This window comes from Barbus barbus (assembly GCF_936440315.1).
Source record: "Barbus barbus genome assembly, chromosome: 37".
In the NCBI taxonomy this organism is placed as follows: domain Eukaryota; kingdom Metazoa; phylum Chordata; class Actinopteri; order Cypriniformes; family Cyprinidae; genus Barbus; species Barbus barbus.
In genome coordinates, this window is record NC_136715.1 from 13,896,382 (window position 1) to 13,923,428 (window position 27,047).

General features: G+C 38.1%; 1 protein-coding gene across 1 annotated transcript in view; it reads right to left on the reverse strand.

Moving 5' to 3' along the window:
- Positions 1 to 6,698: 6,698 nt before the first annotated feature.
- The window catches only part of LOC306856664 (leucine-rich repeat neuronal protein 2-like), a 49,043-nt gene continuing 28,694 nt past the window's right edge, over positions 6,699 to 27,047 (reverse strand). The window contains exon 2 of the mRNA XM_079396034.1: positions 6,699 to 10,862. Within this exon, the coding sequence (XP_079252160.1) occupies positions 8,381 to 10,549 (2,169 nt within the window). The 5' untranslated portion in view covers positions 10,550 to 10,862 and the 3' untranslated portion in view covers positions 6,699 to 8,380. The remainder of the gene's footprint in view (positions 10,863 to 27,047) is intronic.

Sequence of the window (27,047 nt, forward strand, 5' to 3'; positions counted from 1 at the left end):
TAGTCATCCATTGCTGTCATGTATACTGAGACAATAATGTGAATTTCATTAAGTAAGATTCCCCCAATGATAAATACTTATTAGAAATCCTGAAATAGCTTGATGCATTGACTGCTAATGGTACAGCTTAGCTCTGCATGTACAATGAGTCATATACCCATCACACAGGGGGAATGACAGCTCATTGTTTTCACTTATTATACTGTAGTTATGGCCAGACTATTTCAATAACTGAATGATTTTAAATGAAGTGGCAGTCACTTTTGTAGATGCGATGTGTTCAGTGCTGTCTAGATGCTCATTGTTTCATCAATATTGTGCGTTCACTGCTCTGAGCCTTTCTTCCAGACCGACTTTCTTTCCTTTCCAATAGAAGTCATTGACAAAATCTGTGTCTGTCCAATGATGTGGAACAGGAATTGTAAGATGTCTGGGGATTTACAACAATGCTGCTGCAGGTGATTAGAATCCACCTTTCACATATACAATGGCAAAAAAAAATATTGGATCCCCTGCTTTTGTATATTTGCCCACTGACAGAAATGGTCAGTCTATAATTTTAAGGGTAGGTTTATTTTAACAGTGAGAGACAGAATAACAACAAAACAAAATCCAGAAAAACACATTTAAAAAAAGTTGATTTGCATTTTAATGAATCAAATAAGTATTTCATCCCCTATCAATCAGCAAGATTTCTAGCTCCCAGGTGTCTTTTATACAGGTAAGGAGCTGAGTTTAGGAGCACTTTCTTAAAGGGAGTGCTCCTAATATCAGTTTGTTACCTGTATAAAAGACACCTGTCCACAGAAGCAATCAAGCAGATTCCAAACTCTCCACCTTAGCCAAGACCAAAGAGCTGTCCAAGGATGTCAGGGATAAGATTGTAGACCTACACACGGCTGGAATGGGCTATAAGACCATCGCCAAGCAGCTTGGTGAAAAGGTAACAACAGTTGGTGTGATTATTCACAAATGGAAGAAACACAAAATAACTGTCAGTCTCCCTCGATCTGGGGCTCCATGCAAGATCTCACCTCGTGGAGTTTCAGTGATCATGAGATCGGTGAGGAATCAGCCCAAAACTACACGGGAGGATCTTGTCAATGATCTCAAGGCAGCTGGGACCATAGTCACCAAGAAAACAACTGGTAACTTACTACGCTGTGAAGGACTGAAATCCTGCATTGCCCGCAAGGTCCCTCTGCTCAAGAAAGCACATGTGCAGGCCCGTCTGAAGTTTGCCAGTGATTGAGAGGAGAACTGGGTGAAAGTGTTGTGGTCAGATGAGACCAAAATTGAGCTCTTTGGCATCACCTCAACTCGCCGTGTTTGGAGGAGGAGGAATGCTGCCTATGACCCCAAGAACACCATCCCCACCGTCAAACATGGAGGGTGGAAACATTATGTTTGGGGGTGTTTTTCTGCTAAGGGGACAGGACAACTGCACCACATCAAAGGGATGATGGATGGGGCCATGTACCATCGGGGCCAGGGCATTGAAAATGGGTCGTGGATGGGTATTCCAGCATGACAATGACCCAAAACACACGTCCAAGGCAACAAAGGAGTGGCTCAAGAAGAAACACATTAAGGACCTGGAGTGGCGTAGCCAGTCTTCAGATCATAATCCCATAGAAAATCTGTGGAGAGAGCTGAAGGTTTGTGTTGCCAAACGTCAGCCTCGAAACCTTCATAACTTGGAGAGGATTCTTGGAGACGACTCTTTAAAATGCAAATCAATTCATTTTTTACTTTTTTTAAATGTATTTTCTGGATTTTTTTGTTATTCTCTCTCACTGTTTTTTTTTTTTCTCTCTTATACTTGCATTGTTGTATGTTTATCTTATGTTTAACTAGTATGTAGCACCGTGGCCCTGCGAGACACAACATTTTGTTCCACTATATGTCCACACATGTAGCAGAATGACAATAAAGCTCAACTTGAACTTGACTTGAAAATTAACCTACCATTAAAATTATAGACTGATCATTTCTTTGTCAGTGGGTAAATGTACAAAATCAGCAGGGGATCAAACTATTTTTTTCCCTACTGTGTTACTAAAACTTAGGGATCAATATGCTCACTATTCTTTATTTTTTTATTTATCATGCTGTCATACCGTATTTTATAGGAAATGAACAGTGACATAGCCTAATAAGTGCTGTAACAGACCCAAATCACGGCTGCATAGTTGAATTTTTCCAGTTGCCAAATATGTTAATGTAGTGATTACGTCCATTTCTGGTGCTATGGCATTTCTGCATGGTGTAGGAGTTGTTAGCGTGTCTCTAATAAGATCGGTCACAAACATGATCCCTGCACGAGCTAATGTGTAGCGTCATATTAACTCACTGTCATGCATTGTGTGCAACTCATTTCTTCTCCCTCTTCATATTTCGTCCATTTTCTCCGCTGCTAAAGAAACTCTTAAGCCTCTTAAAAGTCCTCGTCTGTACTCTAACAATTTTGGACCTTAAGACCTCTTTTAAAGGTTAAGATGCTTTCTGAATTACTTTTCTTTACTAGGATATTTTCTTTAATTTTAAGAGGAAACACATTTCTAAGAATTTTCTTAGAATTTTGTTACTTGGAGCAACTCTTAGCACTAAGATTTTTCATGAATACGGACCCAGTTTTCCCAGATAAAAACTGTGATTAAAAAAATGCTCATTTTGTTTTCTCTGGGTAAATAACAGCTAACTGATTTGGAACTGATTTAGATTGTGTTGATGATTAATTTTAGCATCAGCTGTCCTTTTAAAATGGATGAGTTAAAATGCAGAGCAAAATGTGGAGTGTTATTGTAGCTGTGGACCTCTCACACAGATGTATGTGCACGCTCTCATATCCCACCTAAAACAGCCCAGTTCTACTCCATTAACCAGTGTCACTTCCCATTTCTGGGCTCTCGCTCCCCCGTTCCATATTCCATTATCTTACTCACACGGTCTGCCTTTCTTCCTCTTATGGGGAAATCGATAGCCACACTAAATAGATTTCACAATCAATTTTTCTATCATCGTTGCACAAAACTGCTTCCTGGCTTTAAAAATGGGAATACTTTTAAGGAAAGGAAAAAGAGAGCAACAGGACGTTTAAAGTGCTTAAATTCCTGCTGGTCTTGTCTTGAACGACTGAGGTTAGGGTGTATTTTTCACTGTATGTAGTCTGAATTGCATCGGAAAAGTTTTAGGTGAATGGTGTGTGCACTATTGCAAGAAGTATTGCCATAAGCCAGTTTGCTGTCATGGCAGGTGTTTCTATATACAATACTGCTTAAAGTTTGGGGTTAGTTTTTTTTTTTTGTATTTTAATCTTTTTTAAATAAAAAATTACAACTTTCATTTCATCAAGGATACATTAACTTGATCAAAAATGTATTTCAAATAAATGCTGTACTTTTCAACTTTATCAACCCCCCCACCCCAAAAAAACCCCCACAATAATAATAAGCAATACAACTGTTTTCAACTCTGATAAAAAATAGTTTGAGCAACCAATCAGCATATTAGAATGATTTCTGAAGGATCATGTGACACCAGTGGCGGCGTTTCACAAAACCATAGGGTATGGCAGTGGCATAAATCGAAAGGGGTGGGGTGGGGTTTCAGTTTTGATAAAAAAAAATACCATGGCACATTAGTAAGCACTGAAATATAGGAAGAAAATATAGAAAAGGAATAAGCGTTTCTCTTTTAATAATTAAACACTGCGTCGTCAGAGTTGGTATGTGGCTTTATCAGACACTTGCACTTAACATTTGATGAAAATCAAGCTCAAATGGAGTTACGTGTTTTTGACCAGCAAATGACGGAGATCTGAGTTTTGTCTGTCATTACAACGGCAGCATCTGAAGTGCATCGCATTATACGTTTTCACCAACTTACAGGTTATTGTAGCTATATGGGCGCTTAGTTTTTCTTGTCATTTAATACACTTGGCCAAAATCTCATTATATAGACGATGAAGCGCTATATGCGCACACTTGCAAAGGATATTTAAAACGTACAAAAGTTGGTTACAACTAGATGGCAAAAGATAAGACTCTTCTCTGCTCTTCAAACAGACAAAAAACATTAGCCTTTACAGTGTTTTAGTGAAGAAAACGCTGTACTTATTCAAACATCAGTTACTTATTATTTACCCTTGCATTGTGAACAAGCCAAGATCCGACTCCAGGCTGCGCGCGCTGCGTTATACGAGGTTTTGCTGACAGTTTGAGGATCCATAGCTTTACAAAGTTTAGTGATAACGTCTTTTGAATGATTTTCATTGGTTAAATATTTCTAAACCCTCAAACAGACATAAGGAAGATCAATAGCAGTGATTTAAAACAATAATAACAAAATATATGTGTGACACTGGAGTAATGGCTGCTGACAATTCAGCTTTGTGTCACAGGATTACATTATATTTTAAAATATAGTGAAACAGGAAACCATTATTTTTAATTGTAATAATAATAATAATAATACTTTTTTTAAATTTATATATATAAAATAAATGTAGTCTGGGTCAATATAAAACTCTTACTGACTCCAAACAGCAGTGTAACTAACATGCATTCTTGCATTTCTTTGAGTTCATGAGAGCAACAGGTTTTTTTTAAACTGTGCCTTCTGATTGTTATTCAGTCGATTACTTTAAATGTTTATTGAATATTCCATCCATGACTGTATTTGAAGAGACCACATACGTAGACTGTGGGGGAAAAAAATGCATCTGATGTCATTAAAATTTCATTAAAAAATGTTCAAATTTGAAGCTGTGAAAAAAAGTGAAACTTGGAGGACTTCAACAAAACATTTGAAATAATATTTGAATCTTTTTTCTAAGTAAATATATCCTGATTTGTAACAATTGTTCTTAAGTCACCCTGTTTTTTTTTTGTTTTTTCTTCCATAGTTGGCCACTTTATCTGTGCAGAGATTGATGGACAGTCATTTTCAGGCAGCGTCTGTGTGCTTCCGCTTCATGATTATTTAACCAGCAGTGCCCGCTGGTTTGTCAATAAGTGAGTAATGATTCCTCAGCTGTGAAGTTTTTGTGCAGAATGTCCAATTATAAAACAGCTGTATCCTCATTAAAGAATTGTTTTTTTTTCATCAGGGTAAACCCGTAAGCTCGTGCATCACAGGGACTGTATATTTCTTTAAATGGAACATTTCCTTTTGTCAGTGTGCTATTTTTAATTCAGTAATATCAAGTCTAGCTAAAATGTTTTTGCAAGGGACTTACATATAAATATGTTTGACATTTTCCCTTAAGTTATATTACTATTAATCTTAATGGCTTAGCCAATTATAGGCAAATGTCACATTATATCAGGTGACCTGTGTACCATTTAATAGTGAATTATGTTTTTTGATTTGGGCTGAAACAAACCATTTTCAAGCTTGAGGCAATGAAATCAAGTGTACTTCAATCTCTCATTGATCAGGATATTGAATCGAGAAGGTCATTTATTAAATCGTTATTCAGCAAACCTACCATTTATGCACTTTGACTATAGATGCTGCAGTAGTGTTGTAGTTGAGCTTGCTTGGTTGTAATATTCCTTTGATCTTGCACTGTAAAAAGGTTTTTTTCCCCCTCCATTAAACGGCAAAGTTACGGTTCAGTGGTGCATTGAGCCTTATAGTTTGGCATTTCCAAGCTTGATAGATTCGAGAGGGTCCACTTGAGTGTGAAGGATGGCATTAAGTGTTACGAAACAGAACCCTGCCGTCCCACTTTCAGTATTTCTTGAAATAACTGTAATGTGCCATTATAGTCGTTCACAATTATGTATGATTTCTGTGGAGAAGCATAACGCTATTATGTTGCCTTCAATTCACTGCCCCCTGCCAAACATACGCGTCTCTCGCGCTTTTTTCTCTTCAGGCATCAATCACTTTCTCAAAGTTATGTTTTTAGACAACAGGCTCTTTGCGGTAATTGTGAAGTATGTAAGGAGGGCACTGGAGGGGGAGTACTGGGGGATGGATATACCACTTGCTGTTGAGAGGAAGAGCATCACCAGCCTGAGGCTTTTTTCTCACCGAATTTAAGAAGCCGAGGGCTGTTTTGCAAATCTCTAGAAACTGGAGTAACTCGTTGTGGTGATTCCATTTCAAAAGAATGAATATTTGTTCTCATTATAATTGGAGGATATATTGTTCCTGTTAACTCTAAGGCAGTTCTATGAAATTATGCCCCTTTTGGACCAATAGCATAACAACAGAAGGAAACATAACTCAAGACCCTGATTAAGAAAGAGCATGAATTAAAGGTTATATGCATTTTGGGTGATATATGACATCCATACCATTAAGAATGTTTACATGCACAGTGAAAAATTGTCCGTCCAATTGTCCACAATGTGTTTGAGAGATTAAATGCTTATCGCTCACTGTGTTATGGATTAAGCGCAAAATGATGAGGCTAATTTGCAGCCTGATTAATGTGTATACATGGGCGAAGCTGAGCTAAAAATTGTGTTGTCTTGAGATTTTGCAAAAACCAGAATGGTACTCTTTTTCATTTACATTATATCAGGTGACCTGTGTATCATTTAATAGTGAATTATGTTTTTTGATTTGGGCTGAATAATCATTAAAATAAGATGAATTATTGCTTTAGACTGACTGAAATCAAACTTTTAAAGTGCATGTAAACACACTTGGTGTCCTGCAATCGAGCAAACCTTGAGATCAGTCCAAAATGTTTTAATAATAGCTCAAAATAGAATTTAACACAGTCATCTAAATTATTTCAGAAAATGGTATGTTGAATAGGAAATTCAGATTGACTTATGTACAGCTTTGGGGTGGGGAAAAGACCAATGAGCAACAAACAATAATGAAAGAAAAACAACACAAAAACAAGACAGTCAAGTTAGAGAGAGATAGTCACTGAAACAGGAGGGAACATCAACCACAAACTTCCAAAAAAGAAAAAGAAAAACAAATTACTGTAAAATGACAGCCTGTAAAATTCCCTAATGCTGCTTTATTTCCTTTCCCGCATAAGAGGGGCACACTGGTGCCCTCTGACCCCTCTTTCACTGGGTATGTCTCTCATTAGTGTAGCTTTCCAGCAGTCAGAGCAGAGCTCATGTGCTGTTCATTGAATAGTCACCTGACAAACTGTTAAAGAAAAAGGCAATTTTTTCTCTTTTTACAGAAAGAAGAGTTGACGCTATCTTTCCATGAAGTATGTCCCATTAGCAGCCCACACTTTTCATCAGTATTGAAAGAGATGGGAGCTCTGACGTGCTTGCTTTGTACAAAACAGTGTGCATGTAGACGTGAACCTCTTTCTTGTCACCAAAGGTTTGCCGTCTTTGCTGGAAAGGATGCCATCATGGGGCTGTTCCACACATTTTCTCCATGACCCTCTCTTCTTTATTGACATATCTGAACAAATAGGCAGACGCATATGTCTAGGCAGTATGCCCATCAAGACTAGAACGTCTGTTCACTTGAGTTGTTTTTCTAAGCAATGGTCTGTCATATTTCAGGAACAAGGGGACCAAAATAGGCAAATATCCCATTCTGAGCATTTTAGGTCATAAGTTTGTGTCCCCTGTCAGATGTATAGATCAGTCCATTTTTGAGGGGGAAAAATATTTTTCTTTTATGCGCAAAAACATTCAATTTTTCTGGGATAGTCTTAACTTTGGAGCATTCTCTTGGGGTCCTTGTACAAAGCACAATTTAACACACTGTTAAAGAGAGTACATACAAGTTAAACAACAATTAAGACGCCTCCCTTTATATCAGCTCTTTTCATAATGCCTACTTTGAGAGTTTGGTTTTTCACCACAAAAACAAAAAGTGAGTTGTTGCCCGCAGCCTGCAAAATGCATTTCAGAAGACTTCAATTCTGTCTTCTTGAGTTCTTTAGAGGCTTCCTTGATATTTGTGTTCTTTGCTTTCCTGTGTCAAGTCAGTCTCTTCTTCAATATTAAAAATATATAAGCGCTTATCTTTCTACAACCATTTGGCCTGTTGTGAGACAGACTCGAAAAGTTGTGAGGTTGCATATAAACAGACTCTATATGAACTGTTATTTATGATTGGCAGCACAGCTTTAGTGTCCTAGTTTGATATACTGTATGTGGATATATGAACAAAAATGCTTTTAATGTACATATATTTGATGTATATTTTTGTTACAAAATAAATACAAATCTTTTTTTTTTTTTCTTTTTTTTTATACTATACTTTGAAACTGGCTCGCTGTTATGTGAAGCGTGTCTGCCACTTAAATGTCTAGTATTGTTTGTTTCAGAAGTTCAGTAGTTTTGACTGTCAGATCGGTAAAGTGAGCTTTGTGAAACTTATACTCCAGGGATTGTTTTTTTTTTGTCCATCCTCCTTGAACTCTTTATTCTGCTCAGCATGCCTCTTTTGTTAGCCCCTGAGCATCTTGCCCCAGTGAAGTATTTCTGAGTTCTTTCCCTCTGCCGTCTGAAAGGACTTTGTCTGGATCCTGCTGATTCAGGTATTTTACTAGTATTGGAGGAGTCATGAAAGCCTTTGCCTCCTGGGTCAGAATGGTGGTGTGGGGTTTCTCAAGCTCCAGCATGTGGTCTTTCCAACCGAATGAGGCTCCCCCATGACATGCTCTGGCCACAAATAAAAGGAGCAGAGCTGAAACTGCCAGCAAGACAGCTGGGGTCAGGTCTGGTAAAGGATCTGGCATGGATACCTCCTTGGTTCTTAGATGGACACACAAGGTATCATTTGGACCCATGTGTAGACAAACTTTGTAATGAGTGCCTGGTTGCAAATGGGTTAGGTTGAATTTCCTGGTGCCAGCTAGAACTCGAGTGCTGTGCCTATGATGGGCATCCAGACTGCCATTGGACACCCATGATAAATGTGCAGTAGGGACATTACGGCTTGCTTGCCAGGTTAGTAAGGCATACCTTTCTTTGACATCCTGAACTTCAAAGCTGTCCTCTGTCTTTAGAGTACTTCCACGGAGCAGTTCACCTCCCTCCACCTGTAGAGTCAAGCTTCTAGTATCAGCTCCCACTAGGTTCTGTGCGACACAAGTGTAAAATCCGGCCTCTTCAGCAGTGACTCCAAAAATCTCTAAAGTGCCTTCTGTGAGAACCTGATAACGCCTGTAGCTGCTGGATGGAGTCAGTCTCACACCTTGGGGAATGACCCAGTAGATACTTGGCTCTGGCTCTGCCAATGCTCGACAGTGCAAGGCTATATTGTCTCCATGTTTGACTTCAATGTAAGAGGGGAATGTGCTTGGGGCAATCAAGGGCAGGCAGCTGTCTGCCATCTCTCTGAATGAGACTTCTTTAACTCGTCGGGCTTTCAGCTCAGGAGGCTCAGAGCAGAATGTGGATTGAGGTTCAATGAAACGGACCGGCTTGTCATTGACGGCTCCCACCCAGCGGATCAGGCAGTCACAGCGAATGGGATTGGTGTGCAAGCTGATTTCTTGAAGGCTGGGCAGCGACCTTACTGTCTGGCTATGCAGGGCACTCAAGGCATTACTGTTCAGCATTAGACTTTCCATACTCGACAACTTTTGGAAGGCCTGAGGGTGGATATAGGAGAGCCGAGGATTGTTTGTGATCTCCAGTTTGGTCAGTTCAGGCAAGTTTTCCATTGCTGAGTGCTCAATAGAGATCAGCTCTTCCATGTTGTTTAAGCCAAGCTCTTTCAGGTGAAGCATATTTTGAAAGTCTCCCCTCTGCACTAGCTGAATGGGATTCTTGTTCAAGTCAAGGAACTTTAGACCCGGCAGCTTTTGCAATGCCTCCTTTGGAACTTTTATTAGATGGTTATCATAAAAGCTAATGCTCTCCAAATTTTTAAGCCCCTCTAGCGCTCTCTCTGAGATCTCACGCAAGCCCATGCCTGCCAGGACTAGACTGCGCAAAGAGCTCAGCGGTTTAAAATTTAGGCCCTGAATAGTGTCCACAGGGTTTCCACCAATCATGAGAACCTCCAATTGTGGCAAAGCATGGAACCAACGCCGGTCAATTACAACCAATCGATTAGAGTTGAGATGAAGCCTTAGAAGTTTATCCAGACCTTTGAAGGCCCCAGGGGTGATGCTTCGAAGCCTGTTGTGATTGAGGTACAACTCCTGCAACCTAGGGATACCAAAGAAAGCTGCTTCTGGGAGGTGTCTCAGCTGGTTTTCCTCCATATGTAGGCTGAGAAGAGCTGGCAGGTTAGTTATCCTTAGGTTGCGGGTACTGGTAAAGCTGTTATGGGAGAGATCCAACTCTGTCAGATTGACAAGGCCCTGGAGTTCACTCTGGTCGACAGAACTGATGAGGTTACTTTGCAGCCGGAGGGTTTGTGTCTCTTGAGGGAGGGAAGTGGGCAGCTGGATAAGTAGCAGGTCATTGCAGTCTACTGTAGGAGCCTCTCTGTACACCGACTGGGGAGAGTACCAGGGCTTGATTTGGCAGACACACTGGTGAGGACAGGGCACTCTCCAGGGCATGGACTGAATGATCAGGGAGCTTCCAACTCCGAGTAGCAAATGCGTGTGCAGAAGAAATATTGCAATCCGTCCCATTTTCATAATTAAACTGATATAATTTAATGCAGATTCACTGTGATGTAGACTATTCAGTCTCTTATTAATATCAGTCTCTCACTTATATCTTAAGTTCATGTGACAGGAGAACCAAGGGTTTAGTTGACTTTTGAAAAATAATTTGTCTCAAAGATGAAGCATGCTCTGTTTCTTCATATCCTGTCTTGTGAAGTAGTCACAGTATCTCAAAATCCCTTTTCTGTCTTCTTCAGATGGATGTAATTCTCTCCAGTGTCACTCTATTGATCTTACATCCTAGCACAGTAGAGTAGGTTTTATGATTGGTTTAGGAGCACACCTGGAAAAGGAAAAAAAAAATACAACACTTAGTCACAGGAGAGATTATTCAAGAATTATATCATGAAATTTCTTAACTACTTTCGTTAGATCAACGCATGCTGTGTATGGCGACTGCTGCTTTATTTATTCTGTCTCACTTTGTTTCCAACAACTTTGTTCACAATTGTCCTTTTTCAATAACCAAAAAACTTTACATGCCTCTCAGCTTGTATATTTCTCTTGTAAAGAGCTCCTCTAAATTTGTTCTGGGACATTCCAGCCGAATTTCACTTCAAGTCTCGTAGATGAAGGAAAATGACTACTGTGAAAATATGAGAGAAATGCAGGCTGAAATTTAGTGAGTCTAATTCATGGCATAGGATTTAGCTCTGCAAATAATCAGGGACATGGTATTACTCATATGCTGGACGCTTGTAAGGAATGGGGAAAATATGACATGTTTTTGGCTAAATTCACAAGACGTGGACTCAGAGGGGACATAAAAATGCATTAAGGGAGGAAACTCTGACTGTGGTCTAACCTACTTTGTTTAAACTTTGTGACACGGTGTGTAGAGGAAATCTTTCAGCTGTCTACTTTGGATTTAGAACTTCTATACTTTTGGAGAGGAGTTGAAACCTTTTTCGTACTTAACTTTCAGAACACCAGCTTGGGAGTTAATGCAGTATTATTATATTACTTTGAAATATTTTATTATATTATTATGCAATTCATGGTCTGGTTTAGTTCTTGTTATTAGTCTATGTTCTCACCTACACGCCATTCTGTATTTTGCTTCATTGGGTTTATGAGATCACATCACTTAAGTCTCGACAACATTACAGCAGTGATGCAATACTCATGTTTCAATTAGACACCACATTCACAATGTAGAATGACAGGTGTACTTGCTCTGATTGTAGCATCCACCCTTTTCCTCCCTTCCTCAAAGCTCTGCCACAGTAATCCATCCTTCTCCTGAATGCCCAATTAGTTCTAATGTTCTCTCTGTCTCTTTTTTGTCCCCCAGGGGTCTACCTGCCGGTTAAGAGACACTTTGTGCTTCCTCTCATATATGCGCTCTGGCGTGGAGGGATAGAAAAACGATCCTTAGCTATCAACAGGCCCATGTGAGCACAGCCCTGAGCTCTCCCCCACCAAGCCATCAGCATGTGCACTTCACCTTCAAGCTTCATTTACAAAGTGTCACCTTCTCAAGCAGAAGCTTGGCCCTCATGATGCACCCTGTTACCTTGGCCCAGCTGGTCCTGGGATGTGTTGTGTACCGTCAGTTCTTTGTCTGCGTCGTAATGAGTTGTGAGGGTGTCTTGAGTGCCCGTAATGTGAGGTGAATGAAGACGTTTGCATGTGGGCAACTGAACAATGCATTTGCTGAGGTTCACCAGCTAATCTGAATTTCGCTCTCACTTTGGGCAGAAAGAAGTGCACAAGGCAAGACAAAATAAGTGCAGGTGGCCAATGATGAGCACCTTCATTTACCTCCAAATGGAAACAGCTGTTGTGGTGCCAGGCAATAAGTGGTCCCATCTTGGAGGTACTATTTTTCGTCTCTAAATAAATGTGTGGCTGGGTAATGATAGTTTTCCTTATTCAGTTCAATTTAGTGCCACAAGCTTATTGATTCTGTCTCATTTGGGCATATTTCAGTTATAATATCCGTTTTGTTTATATATTAACATTATAACTGATTCTCTGAAATGGAGTTCATTCAAGGATATGTCTGACTTATTCCAATGTTAATTACTAAGTGATTCATTAAAAGGACTGGCTTAGAAGAATCATTTGTTTGTGACTGAAACTATCGTAGTTGTAGCTGTATGTTTTTGATTAATTAAAAAGCCTGCACAAATGAGAATTGATCTGACACATGCTTCTGTGTCACTCTGAAAGCTTCCAGTTCATAATAATAGTCTTTTGTTGACCTTAACAATGGATTGTGCAAGCTACTATCTTGGCAACAAAAATATAATGGCAAGACATGCTAAAAGACATTTTAACACCTGTCTGTGATTTGACCCATGAAACATAGAATCCTGTCACTATCTTGAAAAAGCTTTTTTCCTGTCGGGCTTTTTTCAAACCAAAATAAAACAGTGCTTTGTTTCGATTTAATCACAATTTATGTTCTTGATTTGCTTTGCAGATTACGGGGATTAACTGAATTTGCTGCTGTCAGTTTCCTCCAAGGCCTGATGTTCATTCATGGCATGAATGCTGATCTGGGAATATATGAGCCACCTCTGGCTGCATGCTGATGCCTGGATCTCTTTTGCCAAAGCTCCTCCTGTCCTCTCCTTCAACGACTCATTTCAGATCTTAACGGTGAGTGGAAAAGAAAAAAAGGTCTGTTTGCACTCTAGCAGTGAGGCCGATTTGCTAGGCTCTGTGAATAGTTCTTTGTGGTTAAACACACCTGGAAATGATTGCAAAGGTGGGTTCTCACATTGCATTAACGGCTGTTTTGTGTCGAACAGTATTTATGTTTGTTTATTCTGTGCCAAAGCAATAACTTCACACTTGCATTATTTATTTAATTCCTTTGCTTTTGCATGTTTTTGTCTCATTATAGTCCAGTAGATAATCCATACCATCACAAAAAAGTTTTGTCCTCTTGTATGACCATGGTTTTCTTCAAGACATTTTTCATTCAAACAAAAAATAGTGCATGCTCATTAATCTTTCATCAATGGACTGAATTGACTGGCAGTATTCATCATTTATGAAGCATGCTTCAGGTTATGAAATAAAAGGGAATATCTGAATCAATGTAGAATCCATAAATTGTTATGGGATTTTAATGCAAAGATGTAAATGGACCTCTTATCTTTTACCTGAATACAGAACACTCTGTGAAGAGTCAATGTGATGTCCTGTGCTGAATGGACCCGAAAGTCTGAAATAATTTAAAAACACTCAAAAAGAATACTTTACCACAAACTCCTGACCCTCAGATGTATTTGCATAAGTGTATAATATTTCTCAGAAATAAATGCCACTTGCTTATGTATTTTATTGTGCAGTGCAATGACTTTTATACGGTGCATAAGTGTGGCTTAAATGTCCAAATACTTTTGTAGGCCACTGAACATCAATTACAATGTTTCACGTTGCAGTGGTTGCAGCCACTGTTATCCTTGTAGCAGCACCTTTTATATAGAAAATACCTTTAACATAGTAGTTTGTCGTCTTGTGTGTTTTTCTGTAAGTGTGTGTCTGTAACATTGGAATTCAGTGAAAGGACTTAACTGTCAGTCTCCCTTTGCTTTCACCTGCACTGACCTTTCCAGGTTATTTTCTGCCAACTCTAATATCAAGCTCCGACAGCACAACCTGACTCTACTGCCACACATACTGTGTCTCTCTGCTTTTCAAAACGTCTGTTTGACCCTTCTAGCTTCCAGTGGCCATCACTTTACCTGAAGTCTATCAGCATCTCATTTTAAAGAGTTAAGGACACAGACATGCTGGTTATGACATCACAAAATTACATCATGGTCTCAAGTCATGAATGTTATGTTATTTATAAATTAGGTGATGCATATATAACATGATCTTTTACTGTTTTAATAGATCTGAAAATCAGAAGATAGATGCATTCTTATACCTAGCACTGGATAAATGCTCATGTTGGTCTGTTAGTAACATTTTCATTTTGACTGTGTGGATTCGGGTCCTAACCCCGTGTCTACACCAGATGCGACAAAAGACAGTACAATTCATTACAATGAGCGATGCAGCGCGACATGACAAATCACCGACAGTAGCTGATGCCTCGTTCCATTATGACGTACTTAAAGTACAAATGGTTTGCAACGGTCACTTTGTCATGTCCAGTGTAGACAGACTTTAGCTGTCGTGTCCGTTGTAGACATGGTGTAATTGGCCCTGATAGAACCTTTTCATTGTAAAAATCTGATAATGCAGCTGCACACGTTTTTGTTTGTTTGTTTTTTGCTGAGGGAACTGGAAAAGATAGATTGGAGTCTGACAGCTGTGTGCTCAATAGAACATATTGCTGCTGTTACTTTTCTCGACTAATAACAACCACACAGCATTACAAAATAATAAATTCCACCACTACTGTATATCGCTACTCATAAGACACGCTGATAAAATGAAACCTGCTACACAATCGGAGATGCTTGCTCTGTATTAGATGACAAAATCATAAATTCATAAAGTGGTGGGGACAAATCTTCCATGGCAAAATTTGTGTGGGCTTTAAATATCATCTATGCTAATGTCCTGTTCAAAATTGACCGGGTTTTCAATATTATCCAAAACTACTGCTTTTCGAGCATCTGTTTGTGTTTGTTTGGTTGCAAGTAATCCTTATTTGTCCCAGTCTTCGCAAGAGTTGTTTGTTTTCTATGTACGTGTGTGTGCACACACATAACTTATGCATACGCAAGCTTGGTTTATGGCAAAAAGTGAGATCCACACCTGGTTTCACTAACCCTTGAGACAAAGAAGAAAGCTTTTGAATAATAACAAGGGGAACAACACCTGAAGCTGCAACCACACAAGTTAATTGAATATTCCTCTTTCTTCTCAGAAGAGACTGGTACAAAACATGAAGAAGGGCCCTTGAGCGTGTCAGCATTGGATTTACCTAAGGCCGTCCAACGCTGGCTGCTGCCTCGTAAACAGCGACTTGGTTTGTGGTGACTCAAAGCCAGGCTAATCCGCCATTGCCACAGAAGGAATCTGATGGGGGATTTTCATCTTGTTATCTTTGCCTTCATCAGTGCGAGTCTGCCCTTCCAAGGCTTTGGGCAATTCCTCCAGGGAATGGAAGGGTGAGCACACTTTCATGACTTCAAAGGAACTTCACAGCCTGAAAGGGTCCTCACTGCCTTTTTTTTTTTTTTAAATAAAAAAGACACTCTGATAAGACCCACAACTTGGGATGAGGCACCTGAGCCCACCCGCTTTTGAAGAGAAATGAGTGGGCTGTTTTTTTTTTATAATGCTACATGGATGTCTTTGACTATGATGCATTTGTTCAGTTTCAGCTGTTTTTGAAAGTAAGAGCTCATCCTGTGCGAACAACCCCTAATAGTGTTTCGTAAGCCTCTTTGTGTAATTAGAATGCACCTGATGGAACACGGAGTCATTTAGACAGTGTATTAAACATTAGCTTTAAAGAATTGCGCACATTTTAGATTATGCTGGTTTGCTCATCAGATCACCTTCAAATCAAGGTGATGTAAATGTCAGCACATTTTATGCAAAAAAATAAAAATCCTCCACATTTCATATGCGACAGGTTAAATATATATTATAAGTGTATGACAGTCACACTTAACAGTCCATCAGTTAAAACCAACTGACAAGGCTGCATATTACCTGTATGAAAACTCATATGTCCATCACATTGCTCTTTATGAAGAAGTTTTTATATGCCACATAGATGTAAACTAGGATATGAACAAGAATTATTCCATCTTTACCGCAGCATCCCCCGCCTGCATCTCAGGAAAGTATCGTATATTCTCATTCACCTTCCTGAGGAATATTGACCTTTGTAATAATTAGATGAGTGCTGCGGCAGCGACTTGATAGCAGTGGGACAAGAAGCCGTTCACCCTTTACAGAGTGAAAGAATGTGTAAACTAGACCAGCCGTTAGTGTTTTGTGTTTAAATGCATCTTATGTTTTACTAATAAAAAAGTTGATATGTTTCTGTCTGTCTCTCTCTCTTTCTGTTGTTACTCTCTGCAGAGCCACCGTCATTTATTTCTTGGAAGGAGCTATTGCAGTGCTCGCTGCAGAGTTGCCATGGAGATCTGCCTCCGTGTTTCACAAGGTCAGTGTGAAAGTTGAAGGAGCTCTGCATAACAGGTTTGCTCCTTCACACATCCAAAACATTTGAACGCTTACTGATGTGTTTTGGTTTTAATGAACTGTCATACAAATGTAGTTTGATAAATCTTTTTAAGCATATTTATAGATGTCGGAGTTAGTTTTTTTTCTTCACATTTCTCTAACTTGAAGATAAACATGTTATTATAGTCATTATGAGACAGTTAGCAGATTTTGTCCATTTATAGCATTTAAAAGCTGTTCACGGGGGTCACAGGACATGAATTTTGTCTGTTACGGCACATTAATAGATTAGAAGCTGATTAAGTCCCCATTATAAAATTGCAGTTTTCAAAGTAGTTACAATTAAGTGAAGATTGATAATTTAATTTTTCTAAAATATTTGCTAGTAAAAGTATTTCTATTTGTGCCACATTAATGTTGAAAACACTTTTGCTTCATATTTTGTGGAAACCAGGAGTCACCTTTTTTTTTCAGGAGTCTTTTGTGAATAGTATTTGTTTGAAATAAAAATGTTGCAACATTATACATGTCTTTACGGTCACATTTGATACATTTTAAGAATAAAATCTAATGAAAATGCTCCCTTTGTAATTTTTTATGTTGATTTTAAGTTAACAGTAACCATACAATATATCATCTCACAGTAGCTTGATCCACATATGTGTCTACCTTGCTGAAACATTTAGATGTTCTGTGAAGGCCAGATTTCATGAAGTACTTCATACCTAACAACGTGTGAAGACAGAGAACTGACAACCTAAACTGCCATTTTTCATCAGAAGAACCAGTAGTATCCAAGCAGAAAAGAGGTAGAAATCTTGGATGGAGATGCAGAATGACAGTAGGGTTTATCAAACACGTGTTTTCCCCTGCAACTGTTTTAGAACAAAAAGATTTCAGGCAAAAAGTGGACAATTTATCCTATCAAAAGTACTATCACTTATATGAAAAGTAAAAATGTAAAACTGAACATTTTTCTGTAATTTTCTGGTTGATGAAACATGGGTTATAACTCTTCTCATCTCGTTCTAGTTCAAAGACATAGTGCTAAGTATTTGATTCTGTTACAAAAGAACGTTGGCCTGAGGTTTTTCATTAATGGGAAAGTCTTTCACACATGGAGTAAACATCAGCTCTTTATACATCTCTTGCTTTTCATCTTTTATATTTCAGGAAAGCCCTGCAGTGATTCCTGAATATGAATACTATGCACATTCTTGATCAGCATTTCTGTACTTCTTGGTTGTTTATTTATTTAATGTTGATTACAGTAACTCTTAACAAATGTGAATAGTGGCCATATGATGCACCGTGTATATCTGAAAATGTGTTAATGACTCTGATCTCATTTCATTCAGTCTGTAGTGTTATTGAGAGACAGATGGATATGCCAAAGAAAGTGAAATGTATATATAAAGGATAAATCAGGGGTTAAATTAAGCTGGAGTGAACCAGAACGGTGTTCAATCACCATTTAGTGGGTCTACTGGCTCAAAAAAAAAAAAAAAAAACCTTCCATTATATTAAACATTATGCCTCTAGTCGGTGGTTGTCAGTTTTCCATTCCAGTAAAATGGCAAAAAATGCCCCCATTTATGATACATCCACTGATTTGTAGCAGCAAGACAGAATATTGCTGCTAAATATTTTTGTAGAAACTGTGATACAATTTTTTTTTCAAGATTCTCTGATGATTGGTCAGTTCAAAAGAGCAGCATATATTTAAAATAATTTTTTAATGAATTGTAATACAAATGTGTTTTTATAGAATTTTTTTTTTTAGCATATTTATAGTCTTGTTTTTTTCACATCTCTGTAACTTTCAGATAAACATGTTGTTATGGTCCTTATGAGACAGCACATTTAGTCCGTTTACAGCATTTAAAACCTGTTCACGGGTTTTTCATAATCGGACATATTCTCAGAAAACAGGATATGCAAAAAAAAAAAACAAACAAAAAAACTTTTTTTTTTTTCAAGATTCTCTGATGAATAGTAAGTTCAAAAGAACAAGATTTATTAATATATATATAATATAATATATATATAATATAATATAATATATATATTTGTCCCATTATAAATGGGTTTACAGTCAATTTAATTTCTGAATAAAAGCAGCAATAAAAAAAAGACTTACAGACCTCAAACCTTTGAATGGATGTCAAAAACCAGAATCATATACACTACAGCAATACGCGTCATGTAAGCTTCAGTGATTTCACTTATTGCTTGTTAATATTTATATCAAAATCTCCATAATTTCTCTTTGTTTTTTCCCAGGACAAAGGCAGAACCGTGAGGAAAGGATAAATCCATCTCAAGCGTAAAGAAGGGGACAAATTAAACGAACAAACACTACGTGGCTGATACAATGTGAATTGATCAATCGAATGTGCAGCACAATTAAACAGCCATTACCAAGCCTCACCGAATGTGACACTTTCATTCTGGGCTGTTTGCAGATCTTTCAGAAGAAGAGGATATCCTCGTGCTACCTCAAGCGTCCTCTGAAACTAGCTATGTTTGTTAAGTCTTCTGGCTGGTGCCCTGCTGGTGGGAGGATGACTCATGCTCAGAATGACCTTCTGTCATACCGCCCTCAATAATATTGACAGAGGCTTGCCTGTGGTCCTTACATTCATCTTCATTAGCACTTGGCTTTAAGCATCAATGTCACTGTCTGCTCCTGGGAGGCCTTCACTGCTACCTCTGCCTCTGTCTGCGCCAATCGCCACATCTTTCATCCTCTTCCTACCATGGCTTAGTTTAGAGGGAACTCAATCAGACTATCATCCAAGACATGTTCGCCTGCAATCTGCCCTTTTTATCTCTGAAAACTAGGGCAAGGAGGAGGAAAACATTGATCTTGGAAGATAATTGCTTAAAGGGATACTTCACCTCAAAATTTGAATTTTTCATCATTTACTCGCCGTTTGACAAGCAAAGAACCGATGATGGATATTCTTCAGGGCCAAGATATTATTCAAATGAGTTCCAATGAAGAAACAAGGTCATACAGGTTGAGTAAATGATGACAGAATTTTCAAATAACTTTGTGTGTCAATTTTAAAAAGAGCAACACTCTATTTGATGTATATGCGTTTACATGGTTTGTTGCAGTTACGTTATCAGTATTTGTGTCCTATTCTGTGTACAGTCCATGTGTATGTGATCGTGTGCTGCACAGAAGGAGTCATCCATCCCCGGTAGTCAGCGTGGGACCTACAGTCTGTGACCACAGGCAGCAGGGCTCTGCCGCACATCTACGTTCCCTATCAGCTTCAGAGAGGTCAGAACTGAGAGAAGGGGTACGGATTATCTTTACTTCATGCTGGTAGACTCTCTTCCTCTTTACCTACAATCCCTTCCCTATTGCTGCTGTCACACCCAGAAAGACGAAACAGAAACGCTCTCCTTTGGTGCTTTAAATGAGCTGTGTGTACATCCAGGAAATGTGCACACCGCCGCCTGCCGTTCTAACATGAGCCTGCTGTGAGTTTAAACTGCTCTCTGATGACGGCTAGTCATCGTAGAGGAAGCACCCGGCAAGCAAACTCCATACATGTTATTATCTGTCCTTAATATAATGTTTTTATTAAAAATGAAAAAAGTCATAACAGTGCAGGAATGTTTTTAATGGGGTGGCACTTTTGCAATATATAATATACCTCTTTACCAATTCCAATTTGGTATTTCCCAAACAACTTAAGTATTTAGCAATAATATAAAACAATATTAGTAAAAGAAAGAGAAAATGACTTTGAAAGAACTATTTTATGCTCACCACTGCTGCATTTATTCAATCTTTTAGTCATGAAACTTTCTATACTAAAATGTGAAGACATTACGTTCATATTTTGGTTTTATAGGGTTAATTTTATTTTAGTCTTCTAATGTTTTTTGCACAAGTGAGAAACTTTAATATTATATCTTGTGTGACAGTTGGAAAAGTCACTTTCAGTCTCAGAAATAGTGAAATGCACTTAACACTTGCAGTGAGTTATTTATGATACTTTTCTGAAATGTTACTTTTCACACAGTTGAAGTTTGTTGCTTCATTTTTGACAATCCAAATAGGTAAACAGGATGTCATGTTTTGCTTACATCCTTTTTTTTACTTGTGTTTTTGTATTCTAGAACATTTTAAAAACACTTCACTGCAATGCAATGCAACATTGTGAAATACTGTGAAGGAAAAGAAAAAACAAATTGTGCTTGCTGGGTCATTCCACCACAAAGCTTCAGTCCCCACATTTCTCAAACAAACACATACACACAAAACACCAGACAGTTTTATATGAATGTTCAGCAGTTTTTTAGTTTTTATTCCCTGCTACTGCATTACTTTACAACTAGTTTTGGCTTCTGCCTTCCCATCTGATGTTATTCAATCTCTAAATATAGGCTACACAATGTCATTGCACCAGAGGCAAAATATGCATTAAATATGCAGAATAACATTAACCTGCTGAAGCTTTTTTTTCTGTGAGGGTCAGCAATGAACGAGACTGATCGATTGTTTTGTTTTTGTTTTTTTGCAAGTTGCCGGGTAAGTATTTATTTTTTCCTTACAAGCATAGCAGCATTGTAGATTGATTCATTTTAAGAGTGTTTCACCCTTCTTTGTTTCGCCTCCATGGTTTTTTTGCCAGTCATTTAGCTTGACGGATTTATTGCTGTGAGGTCTCAACTTCATCACCACCTATGAGCTTTACTTATATATATGCAGTGAAGCTTATATCCCTTCATCCACAACTTCACAAGCCCACTTTGTGCTCTTTGTTTCCATATTTATTTTCATTTTCGTAATAAAATCAGATGGTGCTTCCAGAAGCCACGGCCATCGATCGAGGCTGACACTGATGGATGACCTGTTTTTTTCCATTGTGCTGATGAATACACTAAAGCTCCTTATGGAGTTCAGTCTCAGCCCAGCAAAACCAATGGTCTCAGTGCAGGGGTTTAGGTTTGATTAACTAAAACCTCCTGCAGGCCAAGGAGAGCCAAACTCCTCCGCTACTGTGCAATGAACCCCAGTCAGCCATTTATTGACCTACACAATCTTTCAAACCCTTCAGGATGCTTGTGAGAGTTTGTGCATCTGTCTTGTTTTTACAACAATGACTGAAAACCACCCAATATATTTCACCTGCACTTTAAAATACGGCAGTCCGCATTTCAAACTCTAAGCTTGTATCATGTTTGCTTTGGGGGTTTTTTCTGGCCAGCTTTAGACTGCCTGTGCATACATGCCAGTGGCTGTGATATCCCTGGCAGTGTGTAGAAACACAATGTGGGTACAAGACAAAACTGGCTTGGAGAAGACCACTTTGGATGAGGACATATGAGATGCTTGGCTCATTCTGGATATCACAGTCTATGACTGAAACATGTTCTCAAAATTAAAGTGTGGTGCATTGATCTAATAATAAATGCATTGAATTGAATAAACTATCATAATACCCAATGTTTCACAAGAGCCATCTCAGATATCTCACAATTAAATTGTAATTGCAAGAGAAATTCTTTAAATTGCGAAAGTTCATGCTTCTGAAATTTGTGGATGATCCACAATTCATATTTTTATCTATCCACTTAAGCAAAGTGAGTCAATGCAGTTGTTTTCTTGCAGCGTATGTATTCCAGAATATAGGGTTTTATTGTGCCTTGTCCAGTGAGGATTATTTGTTAATTATATTTCGTGTGCCATTAACATACAGTGTTGTTGTTAATTTTAGGATCTGCCTTGATTTAAAGATGGTCTTTCTTTCCCTTTATTTTTTTAATAAAATGTTCAGTAAGTTTCAGTCACATAAATATGCATAATAGATTTGTATATTAACTGCTTAGCAATTGATTGTGTAAGTTTGTGACATATTATTATCTTTTGTGGATAAGTAGTAAATGTACATTCATTTCCTAAATGCACATTAATTAAAAAATTCAATTGTATTTTATTTATATATAATAAATCAATGTTCTTAAAGTAAAGCTGTGGTAAAAGATAAGATGGAAAAGCAAAGCTTAAACATTTAAAAGATAAAATTGTTGCTTCGGCAACTAACTGAAATAAAATATTTTAAACGTAAAACTGAAATTAAAATATAGCTGAAAATATCTGTATAAATGTCAACATATTACTATATTACTAAGATAATGTTATGTGTATATATAAAGAAGTAATAATATAACTAGTCAATCATTATGAGCCATTACTATTTTATAGTAGGACGTAACATGTTGAGGCTCATTAAAGCAGCATATGTGAGCCTGTAGAATACCCCATGTTTAGATGACGTGTTACTAGTGCTTGGAGGCTCCTGACTTCTTCTTTACCCTCTGTACTTTCCCTCCAGTAAATGACGCCCTTTTCTTTTTCAGTGCCCATTTGGAGTAGGCTACGGAGTGATGTGGCAATAATCCCAGCATGCAATATGGTCCTCTCTCACCTCCAGGCACTGACGCACAGCAGACACGTGCTATCACTAATAAACTTTTAATTAGCTTCAGAGGAGACAGCTTTCATTTACAACAGGGGATAGAATCTCAGAGAACTGCGACAGCATCACAAAAAGAGGTATTGTGCGATTGGAAATTTGCACTCATTTATCGCTTTATTTCCGATGCATCTTCAGAACATCACAATGACAATCAAGACCCCACCTTATGTTATTGTCTATTATTGATTAATTCGCTTTGTTTCTGTTGGCCAGAGCCAAGTTTTTCTCTCTCATAAATCTAAAATCACTGTGAACTGAAACCGAATCCTCCTTATGCCCTGAGAAAATCTCTTCATCAGTCCCCGCTGTGTTTGCTTGCTGCCCTCCTGGCAGTCTCTGTTTCTATGCCTCCTCTGAGACCAAGGGTGTGTGTTATCCTATCACCTAAGATAATTGAAATAAAGCCATCTATCAGCCTATTTTGGTAATGCTTTAAGGCTCAATTCTCTCTGGGCTGCCTTAAGGGGCAGATAGACAAGATGCTAGACTGAAGACTCACATTTGAGACAAAAAGCCATATTGTCAGTCGTCAAGCAGATGTTATATGATCATTGGCCATAACAGAAGAATGCTGCTCATTCAAGTAGTTATTTTCAATTTGTTTTGAGTTATCTCAGCTGTCTGAAATTACAAACTATCCATCCTGCATAGTGTGCAACATTTCCATTACTTGAAATAACAATGCTATCTCACGACCAATTCATACAGATTTTACGAGGTGGCTAATTCATACAACCTCACTCGTATGATTTTGTATGTTTTCTGTGAGGTGGAGGTTTTAGGGGTGGTAATTCAAATGAATTCCTATGAATTTGTCACCTCGTAAAATATGTATGATTTTTCACAAAACGTACGAATTCGTACATGCCAGGTCATACGAATTAGTCACCTCGTAAAATATGTACCAGTTGCCTTGAGATCGGGTTGGAAATAAAATAGAAGAAAAAAACTTGATTTCAGCTAGTTGCCAAAACATTTAGTTTAACTTGATGTACTAAAAAAGAATGCAATAGTATCATAAAGATTAGAGATTTTCCGATACCCCTTTTCCCTTCCCTTGGGTATGGGCTGATACCGAGTACTGATCCGATACCTGGGTGTGTATCTGTATATACAGCTAGCCTATATGTACTACTAGCCCTGTATGAATTGATAGAATTATTTAATAGTGTGCTTCAGACTTATCCCTTAATAAAACATGAACAAACACATACAGTGAACTAAAGTATTTTCATTATCTGACATACATTTGACAGTAATATTATTTTTCTTAAGTGAAAAAGAACTTCACTTTTCGCTTCACTTCACTTTTCTCAAAAGCTATTGGTCCTAAAGACATCAGACAAAGTGTGGACTGTTTAATGGGTATTCCCCCAAGGAATGAACATGCTTGTCTTTCTCAACAACGGAGGAGTGGTCGCTGGCATGCGGTGAATAGCGAAAAGTGTACAGAACAGGTTTAATCTACATCGTGTTCTTCGGGTTAAATTTGTTAATACTTGTACCACCCCTCGAAATTGCAGCATGGCATATGAGACATGTTGCCGTTTTACTGAATACTAAAATACTGCCAAACCGTGGACATACTGCTAACGTGTTTGTATTTCTTCTTCGCTAAGTAGTTGCTTGTGGCAACACAGCACAGCTTCCTGTGTTTGCATTCTGAGCAGCGAAGAAGATTTACAGCCAGCAGGCATAACTAGGTCTTGTTTAAGAAAATGGCATCGGATCGGTACATGGGTTCAAGTACTCGATACCGATGGCAGAATTTTGTGTGGTGTCGGTGGAATATCCAATACTAGTATCGGAATCGGAACAACCCTATTAAAGATACTAAAATAACACTGGTATCCACATTATATATTTTTTTTATTTCCAAATATTAATTTTTGTGATTTATACAGTGAATATTTAATTAAATGCTCTATATTTTATTCAAATGTTTATATTTTTTAAAATGTTTAATTAAAAATGCTAAAAATATTGTTTGTTGTTTGATTGTTTTTGGAAGTTGGGCATTTGCCTCCTTAGTATGCAAATTGTGATTCAGCCATGCATGGCTTTTTCCCTTCCTTTCTTTTTGACTGTCGATGTATAAGTTACAGAGGAAAAGATTCAGCACAGATAAAGGAAAAAGCCACAACATGGCAAATGTTTCCAAATGTTAATGCTTTTGGCTGTTGCATTTAGTGAAGACATGCCTTTGTTAATTAGATTGGCTCTTGAAGCTCTCCAGTAAATAACCTTCGCTTAGCTCACTGCAGAGTGATCTGCAAATGGGTCATCGATTGAGAAGCCTGACAGATAGTGGTCCAAACCCCCTGGTTAAAGACTGAGGGTCAGAGAGGGACCAGAAGATCTGACAACCCTTTGCCTCAGCCAAGGATGAATTAAGTTAGCTCTTCTAATCCAGGGCTCTCCAGATAGCAGCCTATGTGCTATAATGTTAATTAGAGTTAGCACATAAAAGCAGTGTCAACCCATGGGGGTCGATCTGTTCACTGATTGTTTGAAAAATCAATAATAATACCAGAGTGTGGGACTGGCTTCCATTTACTTTTCTCTCAGTCCTTTAACATCATGTTTGTGTGTAGAACGGCAACAATGCGTATTATACCAAGTACAAGCAAATAGGAACTGCATTTTGTCTTTTTAATGTATTCTGCAGTGGATCCCGCAGTATGCTAACAATAGCAGGCTCATAGAAACTAGAAGTGTCACTTATGAGTAAAACCACTTAGTTTTTTCCCGCTTATATTTATTTGATTTACTCCCTTGGTTGGTTTTCATAATGCATTAGATGGCTTGTGATGATGTGTGGTATTTCACGGCACCTGCACTAAGTAACTTCAGCGACTGGCAGTTAAAGGTTGACAAAAGCCTATGCTAGCCTTGGGGTAGTTGACGACTATAGCAGAGCGATTTAATTACGTATGTAGCTAATTAGCTTTCGTCTGCTCTGGCATACTTAAGTGTATATGATAATGGCTGATAAAAGGCCTGAAACATTATTCTGTTCTTTGAAAATGCATTTGTTGTCTCCCTTTTGAGTCAAGTGTTGTTTAATTAAGTGTATAAAAAGCGCAATAAAAATGCGACTGGATCTAAGCTTTAAAGATACGTTGTCAGTTCATGATATTTTTATTGTATTCATCAAGTCGTGATCCAAAGTCATACATTTTTTAAAAGGCTCATTGTTTGCTTTTCAGAACACTATTTACTGTTGTTTTTTCATTAACAGTATTAGGTCCTTTTCAGTGTCATGTGAAAAGCTGCAATGTAGCTGCACAGTGTAGTGCAATGTGAATATGCAAGTTTGGTTTATTTCATATACACAAATATTAAAGGAGTCATATTATGAAGTTGCCAATTTTTATTCGTCTTTTGAGATAAGATTCATTGTACTATTAAAATTATACTGTACATTTCTAAATTTACTGTAAATTGGGGGATAGTCATGGCCTAATGGTTAGAGAGTCAGACTTGAAACCCAAAGATTGTGGGTTCGAGTCTCAGGTCCGGCAGGGATTGTAGGTGGGGGCAGTGAATATCCAGCGCTCTCTCCACCCTCAATATCACGACTGAGGTGAGACCCTTGAGCAAGGCACCAAACCCCCAACTGCTCCCTGCCCACTGCTCCGGGTGTGTGTTCACAGTGTGTGTGTGTGTGTGTATGTTTGTTCACTTCTCACTGCTGTGTGTCTGCACTTGGCTAAAATGACGAGACTACAATAAGGTCAATAAACAATACCTGTTACTCTACAACAAGCAATATAATTGACGATAAAAGACAAGACTAAAATTTATTTTTAATTTAATATTTAATAATTTATTTTCTCCGAAATAAGGAG